Below are 23658 nucleotides of genomic sequence, written 5' to 3'. Positions count from 1 at the left end.
GTATTCCACTTCTCATTGTTTTTACGTATTCTAGAATATACCATTTTTATTTTGACTGTTTTATAAAATAATCTGTCTTTAAAACTGAAAGTAGTGCTTCCATAACATAAGTGACATTGACAGGGCTGTGTAGTAAAACTCATCCTTTACCTATAGTATAGGCATCAGCCACACAAGCTTCCTCACACTGCCATCAGTGTATCTCAGTCCCAAACACCGCTGCAAGTCAGATGGTCTCCATTAACCCATCAGCCAAGGCCTGAGTGAGGTGTTCTGATTAGGCTCTCTCACTTTGGTTATGATTCATGAAACAGCTTACAGATGGTAATATTTGACATCCTGGGGTTTGGGACATATTTGAAACTGTTTTTAAAACTTTTGTTCATAGAGAACACCGAATGGAAAATTCTCTGTACAAATGACAGGGATTTCTAACACGTAAAGATAATGTTATTAAAAATACTGAATTTATTTCAAGCTTCTTTTAAGAGGAATAGCATTTAGAAATGAGGAAAGCAACACCATGTGAGCAGTCCATGGACTAGTGTTTCGGAAGAGTTAGCCTAGAGCAGGGATCGGCAACCTTTGGCACGCAGCAACTCCAGGCCAATGGGGGTGGCAGGAAGCGGCTGTCAGCACATCCCTTAGCCCACACAGCTTCCGGCAGCCCCCATTGGCCTGGGACAGCAACTGCGGCCAGTGGGAACTGTGACTGGCCAAACCTGCGGACGTGGCAAGTAAACAAAGTGGCCCGGCCAACATGGTAAGTGCCCTAGCATGCCGCGTGCCAAAGGTTGCCGATCCCTGGCCTAGAGAAAAAAAGAGATTATTCCCTACCAAACTTCAGAACAGTGCAGCAGCAGCTTTGCAGTAAATTTCTTATTGCATAGACTTGTTAAACATCTTTGTGAAATTTCTGCTGAAATATAGGTGCATGTACACTAAAACCTCTTTATACTGACTATTGCTGATCAATTCAAAAATATAAACAGGATGAACATTTTTCTTTCTGAAATAAAACGTGTATTAGGGTAGACTGGGATACTCGTGTGACAGATTTTTGTTACCAATCTGCCTGGGGCTTTAGGTGATCAGGCTGAGGCCGCAGGATTTAAGGGAGGTGATGAAGGAGCAAATGCAAATATTTACAAACACATCACACAAATACATGATTATTAAGGCTAAGGCGTGTCAATGTCTAAAATGTATCATTTAGAGAATCGTGTGCTAATTATTAATGCAACAAATTGGGACAAACTCTCAGACAAGTTTGTATTTGCACCTTAATTACTATCTTGATACACAGCTATTACATTGTCTGCTTACCAATGAATAAAAAACACAAGCATTTGCTTTATTTGGGTGGTGTTAGCTTTTCTTATGGCCGAATTAATTTTAGAACTACTGATCTAGTGAGAACTAAGATATTGCGTGTTGGGAGACCAAGGTGTCTGTCAAATACACATTGCAGAAGTCAACCCCAGAATCTCAGTCTTCATTAATAATTTTATTAGAATGGGAATTTTTTTTCTGAGTACGACCTTCAGGATCAGAACACTAGCCATTACTATTAACATATTTCTATATCTCTGTGTGGTGATAGTGCCTACAGAATATGTTTCCCCCCTACTATATGCAGTACAGAAAGCCAGATATGTACAGCAACCGGCACACATACTGTAGGGTCCTCAAGGACTACATTTTTTGCACTGTATGTAAAGCAATTAAAATTGAGATTACATTACTGTATACTATATATAGCAACATTATAGATATGAATTACAAAATATACCTTTCTTCAGTTATAGAGGCTTAAAGGTTAAAAACCTACATTGCTCTGGCAACATCAAGAATTGTTTCCTCTGTTTAGTAGAAAGAACAAAGAATCAGTGACTTGTCAAAGCAAGACACTGACCTACGAAGCCAAAAGAATAAGAAAAGTAGAGTAGGAAAGGAGGATTTCAATCAGCTGACATGACTGTGTTAGGTCATGTCTGAGGTGCTAAACACTAAAAATTTAACAAGCATTTTACACAAAGCAGTGACTATGAAGACAAGATGTTATGATAGTAATTTGTATACGTTCTTATACTATAAATTACCAAAGTGCAAATTATGCTAAATTTAAAGCCACTCTACCTTTGGCCCTTCCCTTTACATTACTCTTGAAGCAAGTGTGTCTCCAATAAAATTGTGCCTTACACATATATTCCTAATCTCACGTGAAAGACATCAAGCTAAAATAGGAAGGCATTTACTGGCATTAGGACCTCATACTGGTTTAATGTCATTAGTTGGGTTATAATGGAGAAAAAATATACCAATTGAGAAATATTGTAAGAGGAAGGAAAAAAGGCAAATACTGCATTTTCCAGTTAGTTACATTTTAAAACTGTATGTAGGTAAATTGGGATACCTTTATGGCCAGAGCTAAATGAAAATACAAAGTTTACAAGATTTTGGTAAATAAAAATTACCTCTGTGTCTATACAGGACCCTTTTGGATGAAAACAAAAAGTGAGTGGTGGCTTATATACGAAATGTGATAAAGAAGTGATTATACCAGACACTGCACCACATTACCAGTTTAGTTCATCCAGCAGAATCAATGTTGTTCTAATTCTGGCTATTTCCCAAGCTCAGGATTGCCAACTCTGCCTCACTGTACAGTGGAGAACAAGCATCTATAAAGGACTGGACTGACACCTTCAAACCTATTTATGGCAAGTCTGAACCTTGGTTCTCTCCATATTTCAATCAATTTGAAATAAAAACCACAGTTTCTGCTTATGGATCTCCAGATCAGTTCAGGTCTGTACGTTCTTGTATTTCTTAACAGAAGAATTGACTTTAAAAACCATTTAAGTTAACAGATGCCATAGTTTTTTAAAACAATAAAATTAAACATTTCAAAACAAAGCAAAGGACAGCAAATGTAAATAGAATTGTTGGAACATTCATTCTGATTCTGTAATGAGCTGCCACATGGAGTCCCAGGGAAGTCAGCAGGGCTGTGTCCACTCTGCAGCTGGGAGCACATCTGCCAGTCCAGGTAGACAGATTCACACTAGCTCGGCTGGGGCTAGAATGCTAAAAATAAGTGTGGATGTTGCAGTTGTAGTAGAGACTCAGGCTAGCCACCCAAGCTCAGACGCAGGGCATTGGGTTAAGAGCCCAAGCTATTGCCGAAGCCACATGTTCATACGCTATTTTTAGCACACTAGCTCCAGCAGGTGTTTCTATCTGGGTTAGGAGGCTCACTTCCCAGTGTAGACATACCCTTGAACTCCAGCCAGATGCACTGGCTTCCCCGCGGTTGGAGCCAATGTTGTTACCACCATTTAAAGCCGTGTTAGTGTGCATTCTTCATAGGAAAATAAACATTAATGTGCCAAAACCAATTAATTTTTTTCCTCTTACAACTAAACCTTGGTCATACTGAGATTCAGAGGGATCAAATTATGGTTTGGATATTCAGCTAGTTTATCACACACTGAAAGATTTCTTAGAGGCATAAGCATCCAGGTTATGAAATTTGGATTTGACTTCTGTCTGTGATAAAGAGATTAATGCACATGGATACAAGATGAAAGTTCCTTTAAAAAAAAAAATCACAGCACTTCCTGATGAACAAAGTATGTTTAAATTTTTTGGCCCAACCCTTATTGTTACCGATTTTTCTCCTGATTTTTGCCACAAGACAGTATTTTCACCACTACCACAAAAAGATATGCCAAGCAGCAATCAACCACACAACTTAATCCTTTAATAAAATACTATGGTATGTTTATTTTAATAAAAAACTTCATTGTATTTTGCAGACACTAGAGGCTCTATACACCAGAAATTAGAAAAGTCACAGAAAGTTGCAAATCTGGTTTCTACATCTAATTTGAGGTATTCAGCAAGAAACCTGGCTCTGCATCTGAAGAGTCTTTCCATAAACGCCCAGTTGGAGGTGGAGATTTCATTTAAAGGAGTCCTTTTACCCACTATACAGCTCTATATCTGATTGACAAGGGCAAGAAATTATGGTCTAGGTATACTTAATCCTGCTCAGTGCAGGGGTATGGCCTCTTGAGGGCCCTTCCAGGCCTACATTTCTCTGATTTTTCTAGGACCACAGAAGCCTCCTCATCCTAACTCCCTCTTCCAAACCACTGATCTACTCCTTCCTCACTGATGGTAAGCCAGATGCCTGAATTCATTCAGCTAGAACGAGGAGTGTTCCTTCTCTAGCCAGGGAAACACATCCAATTAATATTTTTATCTGACCTTCGAAAGTAATTAAACACAGAGATCAGCAATACTTCCTTTAGTGGACAACAGCAGGGTCCTGCATTCTAACGTCTAAATATGGAGGGAGAAGCAAGAACAGTATGTGGACCAAAAACCTAAAGCTGAGGTTAAGGAGAAATTTGGCCTCTTGACCCTCAATTTGGCTTAGTACGTGGCAAGTAACAGAAGTGAAGGGAGTCTGGGAGAGTCAGCATTCATGGAAAATTATTTCTCTTGAAGAGATATCTATCTAATCTTATATCTGGAACACAGTTTTGTACAATAGATTATCTGCATTCCTTATGTACTACAAACTTTCTCTGGAAGGGGGACAAATTGCTGGGATTTATTTCTCAGATAACTGCTTTGAATTCAACATTATAAATCTTTTCTAATGAAGCAGAGCTGTAATGCTAACAGTCACTAGATTGTAAAAACTGCCTGGGATATTTTAATTGGTTATGTTTTCTTTTTCAAGTGGAAAATTGTTTTGTAAAATACCCAAGGAACAGTTTTGCAATAACAGAACTTGTAGAAAAATCTATATAGCAATGTATTCTAAAGTGCTTCTTTACTTCTCAGCTACTTATCAAAAATTAGACTGGTAGATCTTGTGTAGAAGCACAGAGATTCCTAACAGCTCAAGTACTGGTAGATGACTTCTGATGTAGAAGAACCCTTCACACATTTTGTTTAAACCAATGATATTTGCTTTGACAACTGTAGTGAAATGACGTAAGTGCAATCCACCTTTTTTTAAAACATGGCCTTACTCTGCTTTATTTATGCAACATTATTACATCCTTTAAAAGAAGTAGTTTACTTCAATTCCAAATATAGGGATTAAATAATATACATAAAAAGCTGTAATTCAGTGAAGCTATTGCCTATTCAACCTGAAATAAAATAGTCTTATGATTGAACTGGTGCAAAATTCCTTCCAAACACCTTTGTTTTATTGGCAAAGTCATTTAAGGTCACTTTTGCTTCCAAGACCATCATCTTCCATGGTTTCCACTGAAGGAGTTTTGCTTTGTAATGGCTTGTGGTTCCACAGTGTTTTGTTAATGAACAGCCTACTATGAATATACTACTGCAGTCACTAAATTGAAGATTCTCTCATGAGAAGTCCAAAATTACAGCTCCCTCTTCCCCCCCTAAATTTCAGCAAGACAAAATTCAAGTCCCACTTTAATCTTTATTTTGAACACCATTTTAAATGGCAAAAAATGGCTGCTGTGCTTTTCGGGATGCAGAACTAACACGATGCCCGGTGTGCTTGTTAAATGGTATACAGGTACTGTACTGCAAACGTACCAAACATACAGCGTGGAAAGGCATCTACAGGCACAGCCATTTGGATTAGCTACTCCTATGTATATAGTGCAGCAGGATTGAATCTGTGTAGAGAGAACCACAATTTGGTGGCATATAGCAAATTAGTGCATGTGTTTGGGGCTGTTTTTTTGTTCTCAGAAGGCATGATGATAAAGCATCCCAAATGGCAAAAGACAAGCATCTCCAATGTTGTTATCATTCCATCAAGTAGTAGTTTTCAGTGAAAGCTGGCTATTATTGCTGAGATAGTAAAGCACTTCGATTGGCCTTCATCTTCTCCAGCCGTTTCACTAGATGACCATTGCTAACTTCAAGCTCTTCAGTTTTATCCAATGCTGAGCGAAGCTGAAAGGAAGAAGCAAAGGAAAAACCATCACTAGAGCTTTTGAAATGTTTTTCCTTTCCCAAAGAATGTGGCTTGGGTGTTTTACCAACACTAATTCTATTCTGATTTCCATATTGCTGCAACCTCATTACAAGAACAAGCAGAAGGTCCTGATGGATTTTCGACAAGTTATGACAAATTAAGTAACTGCCTGCACCATTACTTTGAAAGCCACATAGTGCATTTTATTCATAAGACATTTTTCCAAACTAACATGCCTCAAATTCAGACCATCCAAGTGTGATGGTCTATACTATTACAGGTCACCTCCTTTACAAGACTGTGATAACTTCTGTACAAAGTATGACTTGTGAGGTGGTATTTGAAAAATCATAATCTGCTGAACATTATTATCCCATTGAAATATGTGTAGCAATACTATATGTAAAGTTATGAGATTCTACTGTATAAGTGCTACTGAAATATGTTGCAATTCTGGGTAACATCCACAAACCAGTTTTTCAGAGACAAAGAGACACTGACCCCAGGCAAGTGTTAAAAAAACATCAGATACTTATGTAGCCATTCTCCCACGGGGAGGGGGGAGGTGTGAATAAGCAATTTACATTGAATCACAGGAACATTTCAAACCTCACGTCCACAACAGACTGTGTCACCATGACTTAGCAAGGATATTTCTAGCACAAGAAATTAAGTTATAAAGGGTGAGGAAAATGCTTGACTTCACCTCTCCTTCTCCCATCTCTCTGATCAGGACATTAATGAATCTCAAAGAACTGAACTAAGGAGGGAGTGGTCCCAGGCTGCAAGGAGACCCAGCATGTGAAATTGACAACAGTATACGGTGAGACAAAACCTTTGCTTTCAAGTTCAGTTAGCTTTTTACATGAGGTTTTAGCTTGCTTATTATTCTTTTATTTTCTTTTGTAACTAAATCTCAACTTCTATGCATTATCACTTGTAATCACTTAAATTCTATCTTTCTGTAATTAACAAATTTAACTTATTGTTTTATCTTACCCAGTGTGTTTGGATTAAAGTGTGTGGGAAACTGTTTTGGGGATAAGCCCTTATCCTTTACCTTTGATGAAATTATGGACTTTCTATGAGCTTGCATTGTTCAGTAGTGTGCTGGATAGTACAAGATGCACATTTTTGGTGGAAAGTCTGGGACTAAGAATTTGTGGGTGTTGTCCTGTATTAATGAGTGATTGGTCAGAGTGCTCATGTATTTTGCTGGGAGTGAATTTGAATGCTGAAGGCTATGTGAGCAGGCCAAGAGTGGATGTTCTGACAGCAAAGCAGTGTAAAAGGCACCCCAGCCTAGAGTTAAGGGGACACTGCTCTTCAACTCTCACATTCTACTCTGGGGAATGTCACACAAGCTTAATAGCGTGAATTTCAGAGGTGCTGAGCAAACCTCACTCTCTCTCAAGTCAATGCGAACTCCAAGAGGAATAATATGTGTTCAGCATCTCTGAAATTCAGGCCATTTACTTAGGTGTCTGAAGATTATTACATTTGCTTACTATATATTTATGGTAGCACCAACTTCCCAAACACTCATGAAGGATAGTTTCTCTTCCAGTGGTCTCACACTATAAGAACAGACAGGTAGAGAGTGCTTTGGCGAAAAGGAACAAGTCATTGAGTCATTATAGGCAGCATGGAGGAAATGGGTCTTTTAAGAAGGCCTTATGTCGAGAGAGTAGGGGCACTGTGCATGAGGTTGCACCATGCACAAAGGGGCTACAATGAAGGCGGAACAGAGGTTATTGTGTAAGAAAGTGACAAATGATCAGACAAGGACTAGAGTATAGGCAGACTGGAGGGGTGGACAATATGAAGCTTGACAAAAGAAAAGTAGGAAGGGGCAGAATTATACGGAACTTTGAATGTGATGACAAGATATCTAAATTTGAGGTGATCATGTGTGGGGAGCCCATTGAGGGACCTGATCAAAACAACAAGCAAGGAAGACTAGTTCAGCAGCTGCAATGTCAATCAGTTTAAGTGCTTGACTTTAAGCACCAAACACGTAAAGTTACTTGTGTGGCTTATCCTCTAGGTCCTTTACTGTTGATTCTGTGTCACTGTGGTTAAATAATGAAATGCAACCTCTGATACCCCAATGCCAGTATTCCCAGCTTCCCACTAATTTCTCATTTACACATCCCAATAAGATCAAAGATTTGAAAGTACAAAAACAGAAGCTGTAATTGAGAACTGATTCTTAATGACATTAGTTAAAGGACATGTATGCCAACACTTGTAACTGTTTTTATAGTACAAACACCAATTATTCAAATCTTATGTATGCTGACTCAAATGGACATTTGGATTTGACACTTACAAATGATACTTTGTCATTGAAGTAGAACTGTACTGAAGGATACAACCCTACGACATGAGAGCTCCAGTCTAGTCAGTAGCACCAAGTCTGATACAAGTCAGAGAGAGGTGCTAGGCATTAAGGATGACATTACCTAAGAATCATTTACAGTAATCAGTTCAAGGGAAGTGCGCTATCATGAGTTGTCACAATTGCATTTGCATTTACCAGACCTAAGAGTGCTAAGATTCTGGCCAAATCCTTCAGCGCAACTAACAGGAACAATACAAAAGCAGCCATTTACCTTGCAGTAACCCAAGAAGGGTGGCAACTATCGTAAAAAAAAAAGCTTTCAGAGATGTGTCTGCTAATCTTCTGTAGATTAAATTCAAACTGAATTTACTCGTCTAGAATGTAACAGTAAATTACCTCTCTTTGGAGTTTGCGTTTCTCAGCTTTCAGTTCATCTTCTATTTTTTCAGCATTTTCAGCAGCACATTTGTATCGAGCTACTTGACCCTCCAACCGTATTACCTAAGGATAAAAAGCAAGTATACCATTAAGAACTGTGTACAAGTAAAATAACTTCTAATCCTGTCTTTCCTTTGGCAACTCAGTGAAGTGGGGAGTCTACACTGTGTTCTTATTAGAATAAAGGGCATGTTCTGAGAAAAACTATGCCACAGAGGTGTCAGTTACTGGTATTCTTCTCTAATAGTCTACCAACAATATGGGGAAATGTTTCAATGTATTAAAAAAACCTAACTTACCTACATTGAAAGTTAAACAGGGCAAACTTCTCTATAACCAGTGACTAAGTAGGGCCATTCTTTCCTCTGAAGAATAACCGTGTTGCTGACTTATGCGGGACAAAAGGCATAATGAGCAGTGACACCCATTTGTCATACTCCACACCATTTGCCTCCAGCCAGTCAAGAACTGCAGGTATCTGGATATACCCACATCCTAAAGTGTTCTTCTATTTTCAAAATGGTGTTAACACAGATCCTTGAAGTTGATTGTTGTTTTGAACTCTACATTTATAGAATAATATTTCCTATACGTAAATGAAAGTATTTCCAGTCTGTTTGAACACAATGAGATAGCTCTGAATCCCTAACAATCCTTTCTTCAAAGCTTGTTACAGCAAACAAGACTAAAGGCTTGCCTACACTGCCTCAGAGTCTGGAATACAGGCGTGAATAGCAAAGCACACCAAACTGTTGCACTGTATCTCCCCCATGTGGATGCTGCGAGTACTAACTGAAAGGTTCATAGTTTGCGTTAATGGGAATTCTGCACCACTGCACAATGCAGAATTTGCACACAATTTTATTTTTTCCCTTAGAATTTGCACTGCAGAGCTGCTGGCCGCCTAGAGAGGCTGCTGGACCCCACAGATCCTGGCTCCCAAGCTCACAAATAGAGAAGAACACTGCCAAGGGAAGGGGAAGCTGGAGGGCTCCCAGCAGCTGAAGTTCCCAGTATGCCCTGAAGGAAGGAGGCAGTGTGAAGGAAACTCCATATGTGCCCAGGACTCAGCATCAGGCTGTTTTTCCCTCTGGATTCCTGGGCTCTGGAGGTGCAGGTGTCTGGTCCCACAGCTGGGTTCTGTGGGGAGGGGGTGTGGGTGTTTGGGCCAGGAGGCCCCATTCAGCCCCCTGTAATACCCCCCAATATCCTCTCCCAGTACGGACCTCTCCAGCATCCCCAAATACCACCTCCAGCACTCTCCATCTGTACCCCCTCCAGCTCCACCTCCCACTCCCCCCCCAGCAGTATCCTCTAATTGGAAACCTCTATATGGTACCCCTATGAGGGCAGGGTTAAAAAATGAGAATCAACTAAAAGACCATAGGAGCAGAATTTTCTCCCAAGATGTGCTCAGCTGGCATGTGTGACACACCCAGACTGAGATGCCCAACTGGGTTGTGGAAGGGATTTCTGCCCCTGGGGGAATCTTTGTTGTTGTCTGTATTGCAGACATGCTTGCTGACAGGCAGGCATTTTGAAACAGATTACCAAAATAATTTAAACTGGCATGATTATATTGCCATTGTGACAAATAAAATATACCGAATTTTAAAATATGTGCAGATTTTTTTGGGGGGGGGGAGGGGGGCTGCAGAATTCCCCCAGGAGTATAGCTTAGTGAGAACTGGAACCTTTTAGTTTGCGCCCACAGTGTCCAGACAGGGGAATTACAACAGTTTGGTGTGCATGGTTATTCACACCCGGATAGTCTGACCTACCTGGCAGTAAAGACAGAGCCTTAGTTTATCATGGAACTATATTTCTTAGCTGATCACTCTTTCTCCATGTGCAAACTTACATTCTGCTCCAAAGTCGTTATCTCTTGTTCAGACTTTGCAAGTTTAAATTTGAGGTCACTGATCTGTCTGTTGGCATCTCCTAAAAAAATTACAAATCTGTTATCAGAAATGTAGGAACAATCTGGATAGGGCTCCAGTACATAAAATGCTGGAGCTTTAAAACATTGCATTGTTACTATGTGGGGCTGGCTGGTGGGCAGGTGGCTCATGCTCTGTGCTTTGGCATGAAATATTCTGTAAAGTTCCCCTATACATGCAAGCTGGTCCGCATACACACTCCAATCCCTGTGAGCAGGGAGCAATTCAGATCACATCATGTGACAATTCTAAGAGCAGAATTGGTAGTGTGAAGAGAGCCCCCGCCCAGCCCTACTTGATAATACAAAGGAGGTTCTGTGCAGCAGTCTTTAAAGTGGAAACTGAAACATTAAAGACACCCCCCACCTGCACCTCCTGTAGAATCTTATCTAACTGCTTGTTGCACTGAAAATTCTCCCAGCATAACAAGAATGAACTGAACAAGTGGATAGGCAAGATAGCCTGTAAGTGAGAGACACTCAGAATTCAAGAGTCAAGTGTAAACCGAAATTTGCACTGTTTTATCCATATACTGCACATAGCAGTTTACTCTTTAAATGGAAATTAAGTTTACTTTGTAGATCAATCATGTGCATATCTGTCCCATTCTCAAGAACTTCATTTTCAGACTGCAGATTCTCCATCTTGTCATTCTTCTGCTTCTCTTCCAGTTGTCCTTTTAGTATTTTGATCTGAAAGTCCCAAAATAATTCATTAATTTCAGTGTCTTTACAGAGAGCTGTCCAAATCAATCTACAGACTACCCCCCATGAAAGTTCAGTCGGCCAGAAGGAATGATCAGACTTAAATCATGTGTCACAATATATGTTGTCATAAAATTGTCTCCTACGTGTTCCTTTGCAGTACTGTTTAATATGGGAAGTTATTTGGGAAACAGAGTGTAGATTCTAGAGTAGAACTAGTATGTAACATTATGGGGACAGTGTTACTGGTAATGCAGTTTGTACTCTGCATGCAAATTAATTTAAAGAAAGTCAGATTTTTTACAGCATGAGTTAATGCAGATAAACAATCATAATCCCAAAGGTCTCAAGAGAATAACTCATAGGAATTTTTATGCTGCCAAAGAATTGACCATATATCAGGAAACAAGTCAGCTTTTAAAGGTCTGCATATATGCTCTATCTTGGAATTTTACGATGTATAGTTTCACCATCAATAATTTGGCTATCATTTACCCAGCTATTATATTCCTATTGCATTTCTCCTCCTAAACTGTACATTGTGAAACAAAAAGATTGTCAGCAGCTGTCCAAGGAGATCGAGGGAATGTGAAGTAGGGCTTCCCCCACATTCACAGAAGGCTAAGATTATATTATGGAGGTCCCAGAAGTCACAGAATCTGTGACTTCTAATGACCTCTGTGACATTGGGGGCCCCACAGCTGACCAGCCGCTGCTGGCAGCGGGGGTCCAGCAGCAGCCCAGTCTCTGTGGGTGGTGAGGGATCCTCCCGCAGCTTCTCAAGGTGGCAGGACCCCCTGAAATTGACCAGCTGCAACCTGTGAGCTGCCTAGCTGCCACCGTTGGCAGGGGTCCCCTCCACCCCGCAGCAGCTCAGCTGCTGCAAGCTGCCAGGGCCCCATAGTTCCCAGTCAACAGCGGCAGATGGACCCAGGAGCTGCTCAGTGGCCATGGGTGGGGGTCCCCTGCAACTTCCGGATGCCAGAGCTGCTCAGTGGCTGGGGGAGGTCCCCCCAGTTCCCCAGCCTCTGCCACTAGCAGATCCCCTTCCCCCCGTAGCGGGACACCCGCCGCTCAGCTCCCAGTCCTGCAAGGTAGTGGGGGGACCCCCTTCCAGCCACTTGGATCCCTGCAGCTCCCAGCCAGGACAGGTCACTGCTTCTGTGATCTTTTTGTTTTTTGCCCATTACCTGTCCATGACTTTTACTAAAAATATCTGTGACAAAGTGATAGTCTTAATGATAAGCCTTATGCAAAGACAGGCCAGCATGCAGACTGTACTGTTTAAAGGGCTGTTTTCTCTGGAATGTTTTTGTTCTAAGTACTTTGCTTTAAGAAGGGTGTCTGGTCACTGTTTATCACCATCACTGCTTCTCGAGAGAACAGAATTGCCTGGGAAGATAATCATGGTTCACTTTGGGGACTGCGGTGCAAGGCCTAGTCTGAGTAGGAGAAAAGCATGATTCTACTCCAAGAAAGGTGACTGTGTGAGGCCAGAGACCTGAATGGGGCACCCTCGAAGAGACCAGGAGGGGTCTACAATGCAGTTAGCCCTGTAACAAATGCAACTAGCCCATTTTGGGAGGAAAAAATCCCCCGTTTGAAGTCCTGATGACATTTTTTATGAAGATTGTTATAGAGTGTCTCCTTTCCCGTCTATGTCTGTTTTTGGCAGAAATCTGCCTTATACCCATCCCCATAAATGTACCTCCAGTGTGCAAAGCTGAACCCAGCTCCTGTGGAATAAAAACAGTGAACACAGGACGGGAAGCAATAGCAGCAGCTGCTGTGCTTTGTTGGGCATTATTGCCTACGCTGTTTATGTTATAGGAGTATTTTGTTCTCTTGTAAATGTCCTCCTCACCATGTTGCTTTACCAGGCATCCAGCAATACTGAACTATGTTAATTACCTGTTCTAGCAAGGATTCTCGTTCACCAATGAGTATTTTCAGTCTGTCTGAAAGAGAAAAGAGAGCTCAGTGCTGATTTACACTTTTCAGGGTATTTAATCAAAGAAAGAATTGTGAAGGTTAGTGAAACTAATGATGAAGGTAGTTATGCACGTACCACAGGAAATGAGGTCACAGACAGGACTGGGAAGGGGTTTCAGCCAAAGGAAGTTATGTCATTCTCACTGGGCATGCTTGTCACTTCAGTAGCAGCACCCAGCTGCATGCAAACAGGCTAATCTTCTACTTTAGGTTAGCATGCAAGAACTCTAGGGTCAAACACAACTGCAACACAAAAAATCTCACAAATCTTTAAAATGTAATATTAGCAAGAGATTATATACACCTGCAATCACTGCTAATCACATGTTAACATTTTAAAATCTTTACTAAAATCTTTGTAACTAAGTAGCTTGGCTACATTTTCTTTTGTTATCACTAGTAAAACATTTGCCTGTGTGATTTAAAAAAAAAAAGAAATAAAGTCTCATGAAGTGGTTCCCTCCATTTTAGTCCTTCAGGTGGAATATAAATAGGAGATTGTTGGCTTAGACAACTTGCTGTGTTAGTCCTGAATTTTGAAGCAACAGGGATCCGTATACAAATACAAGAGAACACACTATTTTGCAGAATTAAAAAGATAATTTTGAGAAAAGAAAAGTGAAGTGAGTAAACAAACACTAGTCTCTTCCCTTTGAGGCAAAGGGAAACATTTCAGCAGGTGCCATATGTTTTATGCAACAAGTGATTTTATGAACCATGGAGCTACATTACCACCAAGTTTATTTTACCTTTATACTGAACAAAATACATTGAAAAATGTATTCCTTTAGAGCAGCTGAATTTGACCAACAGAATTTTCCTTTCTACAAGCTGCTCAGTGTTTTGTTTTATACTTATTCTGTAGAGCATGTATATTACTTTGTCCTCCCTACAGACAGAGACAGAGTGGACAGACGTTGGTCCAATAAAATATATTACCTCTCCCACCTTGTCTCTCTAGTATCCTGCGACCAATGCAGCTACACCACCACAGCACTCCTTACAGATAGGCAGTCAGCTACATAGAGCCCAACCTATAAGTGCTGAATACTCAATTACCACATCAGGATCTGGCCTACTAAGTTAACTGCCAACATTAGAAGTTCATTCAGGAAAAAGAGTTCTTGCATTTCTTAGAGTTTGCAATTGACAACTCAAATCAGTTATAGATTTTACTGAATATATTCCTAAGGATATAATTTGTGTAAAGAGACCTACACTGTATGTTTTGAATTTTTTAAAATATGAAAACAGACAGGCTTTTTAGATCTTATATATGCAAAAGGTCCTCAATACATTATTATCCTTTTTCTTTGTTGACACTTAACACAGGAAATAACTGTGGCATCGCTGACACCAGTGTGCGGTAAATGAGAAAATGTTGAATTTTTAAATGGAAGCCTCTATATAAGGCAAATCTACAACTAACAACGGTAACTTGGGATAATGCAGTAATTCGTCACTGTGGTGTGCATATAATCACAAAGAGGTCATTTTAAGATTATGAAATTGCACCTTTTTATCCGCGGTGTCTTATACAACAAACACACATATCATAAGTAACATGACAGTTCAGCAACATTGTACGTCTACTGTATGAAAGCATTCAGCACTCAGAACTGTCCAAGAATGAACAAGACACAGGGAATTTCAAGAACACCCATCATTGTGGTGGTCAGGCATTGATGTGAAACCACATTTTGTATACGTTCTTGGGAAAGCAAAACTTTCCTGATACGAAACTGAAAGCTGGGGTGGAGAGGAAGGGAAGGACGGCCGACTACCCACATATGACACGTGGTAAGTCCTGCAAAATAAATAACTTGGTTTGAAACATATATGCATGTGCAGATACAGTGGCCGAAAAGCAAAGGGAAGTGGAGAGCAGAATACTCTGCTTAAAGAAGGAAAATAGAGGAGAAATGGAAATAAAGCCAAAGAATAGAAGAACAAGGAATAGTATTTCAAGGCTGGAGACAGGGTTGGAAGCCAAACATCAGAAGACGAACCAGAAAGCAAACTGCTAAAGAATGAGGTTTAATTTAGGGCAGAATGTCCCATTTTAAAGTTAACGACACCTGCTAAATGGTCCATTTAATTCTGGAAGCTAAATTAACCATGCGCAACTATATACATATAATTATTACACAACTACCACAGTATTTACAGTATGGTAACATATACCTTTTGTGTTTGAAATATATCTGCAGTGCCCAGAATAGAAGCAATTGTCAGTTATTTTTAGAGTTGCCCTTTGCATTTTGGGAGGCATTTGCAAAGGAGTTTCTCTCATTACTCCCCACAACATAATGGACTCCTGACTACTTCAATCACATGAATCTCGTGCAGGTGTGAGGATTTGAGGGAGGGCAAGTGAAATGGTTCTTCTAGGTACAAACAAAATTCTGTGTGTGGGGGGGAGGTGTATAAAAAGAGTTCTTTAGGTTCTCCCCTTCCACCCCTCCTCACACACATAAAAAAGGAGCTTTTACTGGGGTCTGTGAAGAAAAATCCACAAACCCACTGTATTTTTATTTTGAAATTTTGGCGTTTTCTAACAAGCCGAATGTCTGAGGGGCACTAGGATTATAACTCCAGTCTACTGAAGTCCACAGTGCCTTTTATGTGTGGTAGCTAGTTTCCTACTTTACAGGTAAAGCCTATCCCATTTTGCTGATGGTGAAAACTAAAACAGAGTTTGTGACTTGACAAAGGCTATACAGAGAGTGCCAGAGCTGAGATGTGGATACAGGAGACCTTTGTTTTCCATCCCACATTTAACCTATGCTTTGTCTCATGCTATTCAACGATCCTAGTTGTGGCCAGAAGTCGCTATGACTGCCCAGCAGTGTAGCTAGTCAGTTGCAAGAAGCCAAGTGGGAGAACTTGCAGGAGTCATAGTGCCATCAGTAGCAGCATGGGCAGTACTGCTCCCATAGACCTGTCAACTGATTTGGGATTGGGACCATACCCAAACCCTGGGTTACATGGACACAAAAGGCCAGCGTGGCAACTAAAAGATGGTGGTGGTAGACTGCAAGTAAACCATGAATCTTTAGGAAAATTTCAGAGACTAATTTTCAAGATTAGTTTTAGACAGACGAGTACTAGGAACTTTTTTTTTTTAAATATGAAAGCTGAGAATAGCACTGCCATTGCTAGATACCCAGATAAACTGGAGTCATTGGCCACTGGCTTTGGAGGGCCCCAAAGGCTAGCTCTCATCACTTAATAGCCCCACATGCAAAAGAAACTACAGACATGACATGAATTTCATTAGAGTCAATGAGTTTCCTCCACAAATTTGTGCTTTTGTTGACTGAAGGATGATTCAAGTCCACTATAATTAAACCATCCGATTACTTTCTCCATCTGTGACAGCTGCCATCATATGAGATTGACCAGGGGACCTCCACAGCTAAAAGCAGTTGTAGCTATAAGCGTGAGCTGTTATGTACTATGGAAGTATCACACCAAAGAATCTGATTTTCAGTTGCATGCTTTCTAATCTTTGGTATTATTACATGGGAAGTCATGTTTCCTATACACCAGTACACATTTTGCTGAGTGCCATCTGTGTAATCTTGGAGGACTGGTAAGTAACCATTTTTCCATATTATCTGTGGTTCTTTTCAAGATGATTTGCCTGCATGGAACCACACTCATGCAATGCACATAACCCAAAGCATACATACAAAAATGAGTGGAGATTCACATCAGAAAATGACCTAAGAACTCAGAGGCCTTCTCTACACTGGGTATTTGCCCTGATTTCAGCAATTGGTGGCCAGTCACGGAGGTAGCTGCACCAGTAAAACTCTGCTACATTGATGGCTGGGCACTGAATGCTGAAATCATGGCAAATACTCAGTGTAGACAGAGCCTAAGTTTGGAAAAACAGAAGATGACAATATGACCAATCATTAAATGAGTCATCATTGTATCTGTTTCCCTGGCCCTGTACAAATGTTGTAAAAAATTCTTACAGGTGTGCACATGCTGAAAAACCAGTACTAACTTCCCCATAATTATCTCAGAAATATTTAAATTACATTTCTCCTTATGAACAAGTTGTCTCCAGACATACCAAGTGCTGGTATATGCTTCAGTGGATTAGGCATCATTCTAACACATATCTAATTATGACTTCCTAATTATTGACAAAGTCTAATTAGCACATTTATTTATATTCCCTTTGAGATTCAAGCAATGAAAAAATCTTCATACTAGTTAACTGTGCTATACAGTAAGAGGTGCTTTGAAGACCTGTAGCAGTTCATCAGATTAATATTATAATGATTATATTCCAATATTAACATTTATTGTCCTCAACTTAAGGATTGCGCATTTTCACAGAAACTGCACCAAAGCTGCCATCACAGTGTCAGAAAGGAAGCCATGTAAAAGGCACTGTAGGTTTAAAATTACTGACTCATGCAATATCATGTTAAATTCCTGGGATGTGGAGGTCAAGGTTTCTTAGCAGAATTATATCACATGAATTCTACTATCTATAATGAGCATGGAGGAAAAATTGTCAATAAGAAAGAAGTTAGACATTTAGGGAAATTATAATACATAAAGTGTTTGAGAGGCCACTGTGCAATGCCTTTTTACAAAAAAAGCTTTTAGAATCTCTCATCGGTTTAGATTGAATTTTATGCAGGTTTGCAAGTAGTGCTTTGGACAGGTATTTTAAAGTGTAAAATAAGTTTATTTCAATTATATACAGCTCAGTACATTTGTGATATACATCTTGAATCTTTTCAATCTATTTGCACTCTACTAATTTTGTAACAGCAATACAAGCAATATCTTGCTATAGACCACCCAAAACCTTGAGTTTGCATCCATTTCATTGCTTAAAACAAGTTTAAAAGAATGTTTTCTCTTGCAAAAAGCATATTTCTTCCCAGCTGGTTTAAAACGTGCAAATAAAAGACATACATCTCTACTGTTTATATTCAGGCTATCACAAGCAATCTAGCTGTTGAAAGAGATTTTCAAAAAGGCAGGTTTGGCTATATGGGCACTAGTACATAAAGAGCAATACCAATTATCTGATTAAGACATTCAAAAAGATTAAGACATTCAAAATTGACTTCATCCTGGCAAGGAGGAAGGAAAAAAGTATATATTGAGATAAGAAAACATTCTTTCATAACCATATTTTCGCAAAAAAGACAATGCAATAAGGAAATGCAATTTAAACAAACTTTCCTCTAAGAATAATAGATATTTTATCATACTATTAACTGCAATAAAATGTACTTGACAGAAAATCTACACACAGTGTGTGTACCAAAACAATCCTAAAAAAAATTAAAAAAGCACGTGAGACATGATGTAGAAGGCTTATTCTGGTGCAAAGTGCCTAGATTAAGTAAACATGGATACACTTATTCCTTTTAGAAGACTAACAAGTTTTACTTTCTTAAAACTCTCTACTGTTCTTTCAAAGTGTGCAGACTAAGCAGATTCACAGTGACCTAACTACTATTTTGGCATTTCATGTGTTTATCTTATATACCATGCTTTGGAATGTGTTCATACTAAAATCACATAAAAAGTGGGTTTTGGTTCCGGAATCTTCAGGTATTCACAAAGAAGTTTGGATATTATTACAGTGCTGTAATACTTGAGAGTTGCTTTATGATAGTGACCATGAAGCGATAATGTACCTAACAGAGACCTATGGCAGGTATTTAAGTACATTTAAAACATCTAATTTGCTAAAACTAGTCTAGAAAATAAGAGCAGTATTTAAGGTCTCTTGGTAGGAGATATCTGCCTTCAAAGCATTTTAACTAGACGTGAACCTGAACAGTACATTTGTGCTGCTTGTTCTTTTGGTGATAAAATATGAAACCTGAGAGATTAAAAACAAATCTACATGTTTAATCTCTGGTGAACATATATCTCAGTAAATAACTTGGATGGATGTCCATATATATAGATTGACATTGTACTATGAGACTTGCATACAGAGAAACTTAAAGAGTATTTCTAAAGTCTGATTTATTGTGCAAAATGCATTTTTGTACTGAAACCGATAGAATGGTATGTAACTTATTTGGGTCCTAGATTTTGAACTCATGATATCATACAATCTTCTTTAGATCTACCCTTGCCCCTTCTACTAGCTTGCGTATCCTCTTTGCTTTCATCCCTAGTGTTGCCTACATTTCCTAACTCCTGTTCTGATGAATATCCATCAGTTATTTTTTCCACGACATTGCTGTCTAACACTTTTTCATTTTCAGTTTCATCCTCCACCAGATCACATGCTTTTTCTGGAGCTGCAGACTGAGATGCATCAGTTTGCAAATGAGCAGCTTCTTCAGCTCCCTTTTCTTTTTCCTGCTGGATACTAGCACTGCCTTTAATAAGCATGCCCTCATTCTCTACTCTCTGTGTTCTGCTTTGATGAGTTTCCTCCTTTTCACTTTTTTCTGTTTTGGCAGTTTCTGTGACTATTTCCTTTTCCCTAATTTCTTCCAACGTTTGTGTATTAACTTTCTCAGCATCATGCTTTCCAGGAGTTTTTAATATCTGCCCTAATTCATCATCAAAATCAATTTTTTTACTATCATCTTCCACTATTTCCTCCTCTTGACCCTCCACCTCAACTTGTTCATTAGGCTTCTCATCCAGCTCTGCTTTCTGTGTCTTGAGGTTATCAGCATCTTCCTCAACATGTGGATCAACGTCCAGTTTCTTAACTTCTTGAAATTCATGTTGCTCTTCTATTTCTTTATTTTCATCTTCCTCATTCCCATTTCCCATCTGTTTTGTATCCCTTTCTTTTCTGCTAAGTTGACATGCATCATCTAACACAGTGTTCTGAACTTCCGTTTCTTTTGTGTTGCCTTCAAGGGATTCACTAAGTTGCTGTGATAGTTCAGTGATTTTCTGCAATGAACTATCATCAGAAACGAATCTATCATGCTGCTGGTCTGGAAGATCCAGCTTCTCGCTACTTTCCACTGGTGCCTCTTTATCATCAACTTTCTCTTCAATAATTACATTGACATCTTGAATCAATTCCTGTCTAGAGTCATCTTCCTCTTGTTTAACTACTTTCTGCATTTCATTTTCTACAGTCTTATCTTTTTCTTGCATTGGATTATTCTTTATTTCTTCTCTGTACTTAATTGTTTGGGTTTCTACCTGTGTTCTCTCATCTTCCATCAACTCACTTCTACTTTCCTTTCCTTTCCTAGATTCATCCCACATTTCTGTGTTTGACTCCTCAATTTCATGATCGCTGGGACTAGGAACTAAAATAGTTTCTTGGGATTGACTTTCTTTCATGACATCTTGGTCCTGCCCTGTCTGATGAGATACATACTCTTTTATCTCTGCTAATTCATCTCGGGATGCCACAGGTTCCTCCTCTTCCACCTTTTTGTTTTCAGAATCTGGTTGTATGTCCAAAATGCCTGTCAATTCTTCCATCTTTCCTATGTCTTTTGTTTGTCCCCTCCCAATAATATCCTTCTCATTCTCTGCCTCATCTTGCATATTTCCTTCCTCTTCCGCTAATATCAGATCGCTCTTTGAAAAAGTGGACACTGTATGTGTTTCATCTGGTTTTTGTTCCTTTACAATTGTATTTGGTGTGACCTCACTTTCACATGCTGCTTCTCTCTCCCCTTCCACAGAATCTACTTCTTTCCTTCCCTGACTTGGAACTGTATTTCCAGCCTTATTTTCTTCTTCGGCTGTATCACTCTCATTTTTACCACTCCCTACTTTACTAATTGTTCTGTCTATGCACCCTTCATCTTCATCAAGTTTCTCCAAGCTATTCATAACCTTATTTTCAGTGCTTTCTTCTGCTTGACAGAGACTTTCAGTGTGAACCTCCACATGTGATTCTTCAATACCTATACCTGCTCTTGCACCTTGTGGTGATCCCGACTGATTAGAAGCTGACGCAGGGCTGCTAACCACAAAATCAAGAGCTTCCTGAAATATTTCAATTCTGCCTTCTCTCTGGCAAATTGTAAAATCCTCTTGTTTTACTTTCTGCTCTTGCGCAACTCTTTCAGATTCATGCTCTGTGTCTAAGTCAGTAGGTATTCTCTGAGGAGTCTCAGTGCCCTGACTATGCAGTGTACCTGTTTCCCCATTCTCATTAGTCAAGTGATTTAAATCACTACTATGTTCAGATTCCTTACTACCAGACTGTTGGGCTTCTATGCTATCATCTCCTGATTCTGTTTCCTTTCTCAACTCAATTACATCACTATTTTCAGTGGAAGAAACATTTCCTGAAACACGTTCTGTGTGGCTTTGAATTTGTTCCTCACGTCCACTACTTAACATCACTGTTGATGTGACATCATTGTCTTCCATGGTTTTCTCTGCCTCTGTATTTTCATCAGCATGCAATGTCTTTATTTCCGTACACTCCTTTACAATTTCCCGCTCCTCAGACTCCTCTTTGTGTTCCTCATGCTCAGTATTCTGCAAGATTTCTCTTTTCCCCACATCCTCCAAAATCTCATCTTTCATCTCCACTTCATTCGCTCTGCCTAAAAGACCATTGAGAAAGTTGAAGGGACTACACCAAGGGGTGACTACTTAAATTTGTTAAACATGTAACACTTACCTCCCCACTTAAAACCCAAAAGAGAAAATGAATTAAAAGAATCGGTTAATAAAAGATCAGCTTTTGCCAATTACGTGAGGCAAAGCAGCAATTGAATTAGTAAATTCTCTGATCAGTGAACCCCCCGCTTTCCCAAAAGCAAGAGTTGTATCTGATTCTGGCACAGACAAGTTAAAGATTTCTCTAGCTGAAGCTGTATGAAGTACAGCTTTCATAAATGAGAAACATTTTTCAAGCAGTGCAGTTTATTAATAGTAATGTAACAAAACTTGCAGATTTAAGATTATGAGACAAAGATAGAAGGGTTTTTTTACTGCTGACAAGTACAAGCTATCTGATCCACAAGTATTCACCATATTTTTAACCCTCACATTGCTCTATACTGTATTATTGCCAAGCTGTGTTTGTTTGATGGCATTACAACCAAGTAACTTACCTAATACTCAGCAATATTTTATAGCTATTGACTCAAAAAAACAGGCACTATTTTATAAATAAGTGGGTATAATGAGTGTTGTGGAAGATGGGATCTGACTGGCACACAAATGTTTTGAATGCACAGATATCAGACATAACCCACAAGGTTGAAGCTCAGTTAATTAGCCCTTCTTCCAGCCACTACATCCACCCAAAAGGGACAATATTTCTTTCAAGTATTGTTTAAAAATGTAACTTCTCTTCCAATCTGCAGCACTTTAGGAGCAAAAAAGCAGGTGTTAACCCAGCACTCAATGTCAGGTATTCGCTTTTGTTCCTATGACGTACCTGTTTTCATAGAATCAGAATGTTAAAACAGACTAGCGTTTTAGATACAACTTTTAAATGTTCTCAGACCCTGTTTTTGTTTTTTCAAATTGTTTTCACCCAATGAAATGAGAAAAAGCTGCCAACAGCTAAAACTGAGAAAACTCTCACTTCTAGTTAAATGGCTGGCTGCCTGTTGAGATTTGCTAGTATTTCAATTTAGAAATAAAAATCCAGTATTTCCTCCTCTTCCATGAGCTAATGAGACAGTGGGAAGTTCAACAGCTAATGAGTTCAGATTCTGACTATACAATATAATTGCACCAAGTCAGAATTTTTGCCAACCAGATTCCTCCTTGTCTGAGGACACACATACATAATGCATACTTCCTGTACACATTGCTGAGCATATAATTGTTACAAAATTTCCAGCAATATAAATTGCTCTATACTTAACAGTACTAGATATTAAGAATTTAGAACTACTACGTGAAAATGTCTTGCAACAGCACACTGAACTATTGTTCAGCAGACATTTATGTTCTCAAATAATATATTAGTTACAGAATTTGTATGCTAAATTTACATACATGAATTCAAGTTCTCTTATTCTGGTTCCCTCTCGGCTTAATTCACTGTGTTAGAAAAAAATAATCAAAGCAACAGTAGGATCGTTGAGGACATTCCTAAATTCAGGTTTTAATATTAAGCTAAATAAGCTGCTACTCATCTTGTATTTATTTTCTCAGGGTGCAGAATAAAGGGACTATATAATAAAATCTATTTTTGCAGGTACAGAAAAATGTCATGAAGCAACCATAATCTATAAGCAGAAAAAAGGCATAGGAGGTGATTCAAAAAGCTGCGTGACTGGTTAACTGTCCAAGAAATGAATG

General features: G+C 39.2%; 1 protein-coding gene across 6 annotated transcripts in view; it reads right to left on the bottom strand.

The window, feature by feature from the left end:
* Window positions 1-3744: 3744 nt before the first annotated feature.
* Window positions 3745-23658, bottom strand: part of LRRFIP1 (LRR binding FLII interacting protein 1) — a 216694-nt gene continuing 196780 nt past the window's right edge. For 4 of the 6 annotated variants that reach the window (XM_030579401.1, XM_030579402.1, XM_030579403.1 and 1 more), the window contains 2 exons: window positions 13478-21941; window positions 13321-13367 (listed from right to left, as the gene is read on the bottom strand). In XM_030579401.1, coding sequence (XP_030435261.1) covers window positions 19495-21941 — 2447 coding nt within the window. In that variant the 3' untranslated portion in view covers window positions 13321-13367; window positions 13478-19494. Of the gene's footprint in view, window positions 5962-8723; window positions 8829-10626; window positions 10707-11279; window positions 11398-13320; window positions 13368-13477; window positions 21942-23658 lie in introns of those variants that run through there. The other 2 variants (XM_030579405.1, XM_030579406.1) reach the window with 1 other exon arrangement.

Source organism: Gopherus evgoodei, chromosome 11 (assembly GCF_007399415.2).
Source record: "Gopherus evgoodei ecotype Sinaloan lineage chromosome 11, rGopEvg1_v1.p, whole genome shotgun sequence".
NCBI lineage: Eukaryota > Metazoa > Chordata > Testudines > Testudinidae > Gopherus > Gopherus evgoodei.
This window is presented reverse-complemented; position numbering and strand designations above follow the sequence as displayed.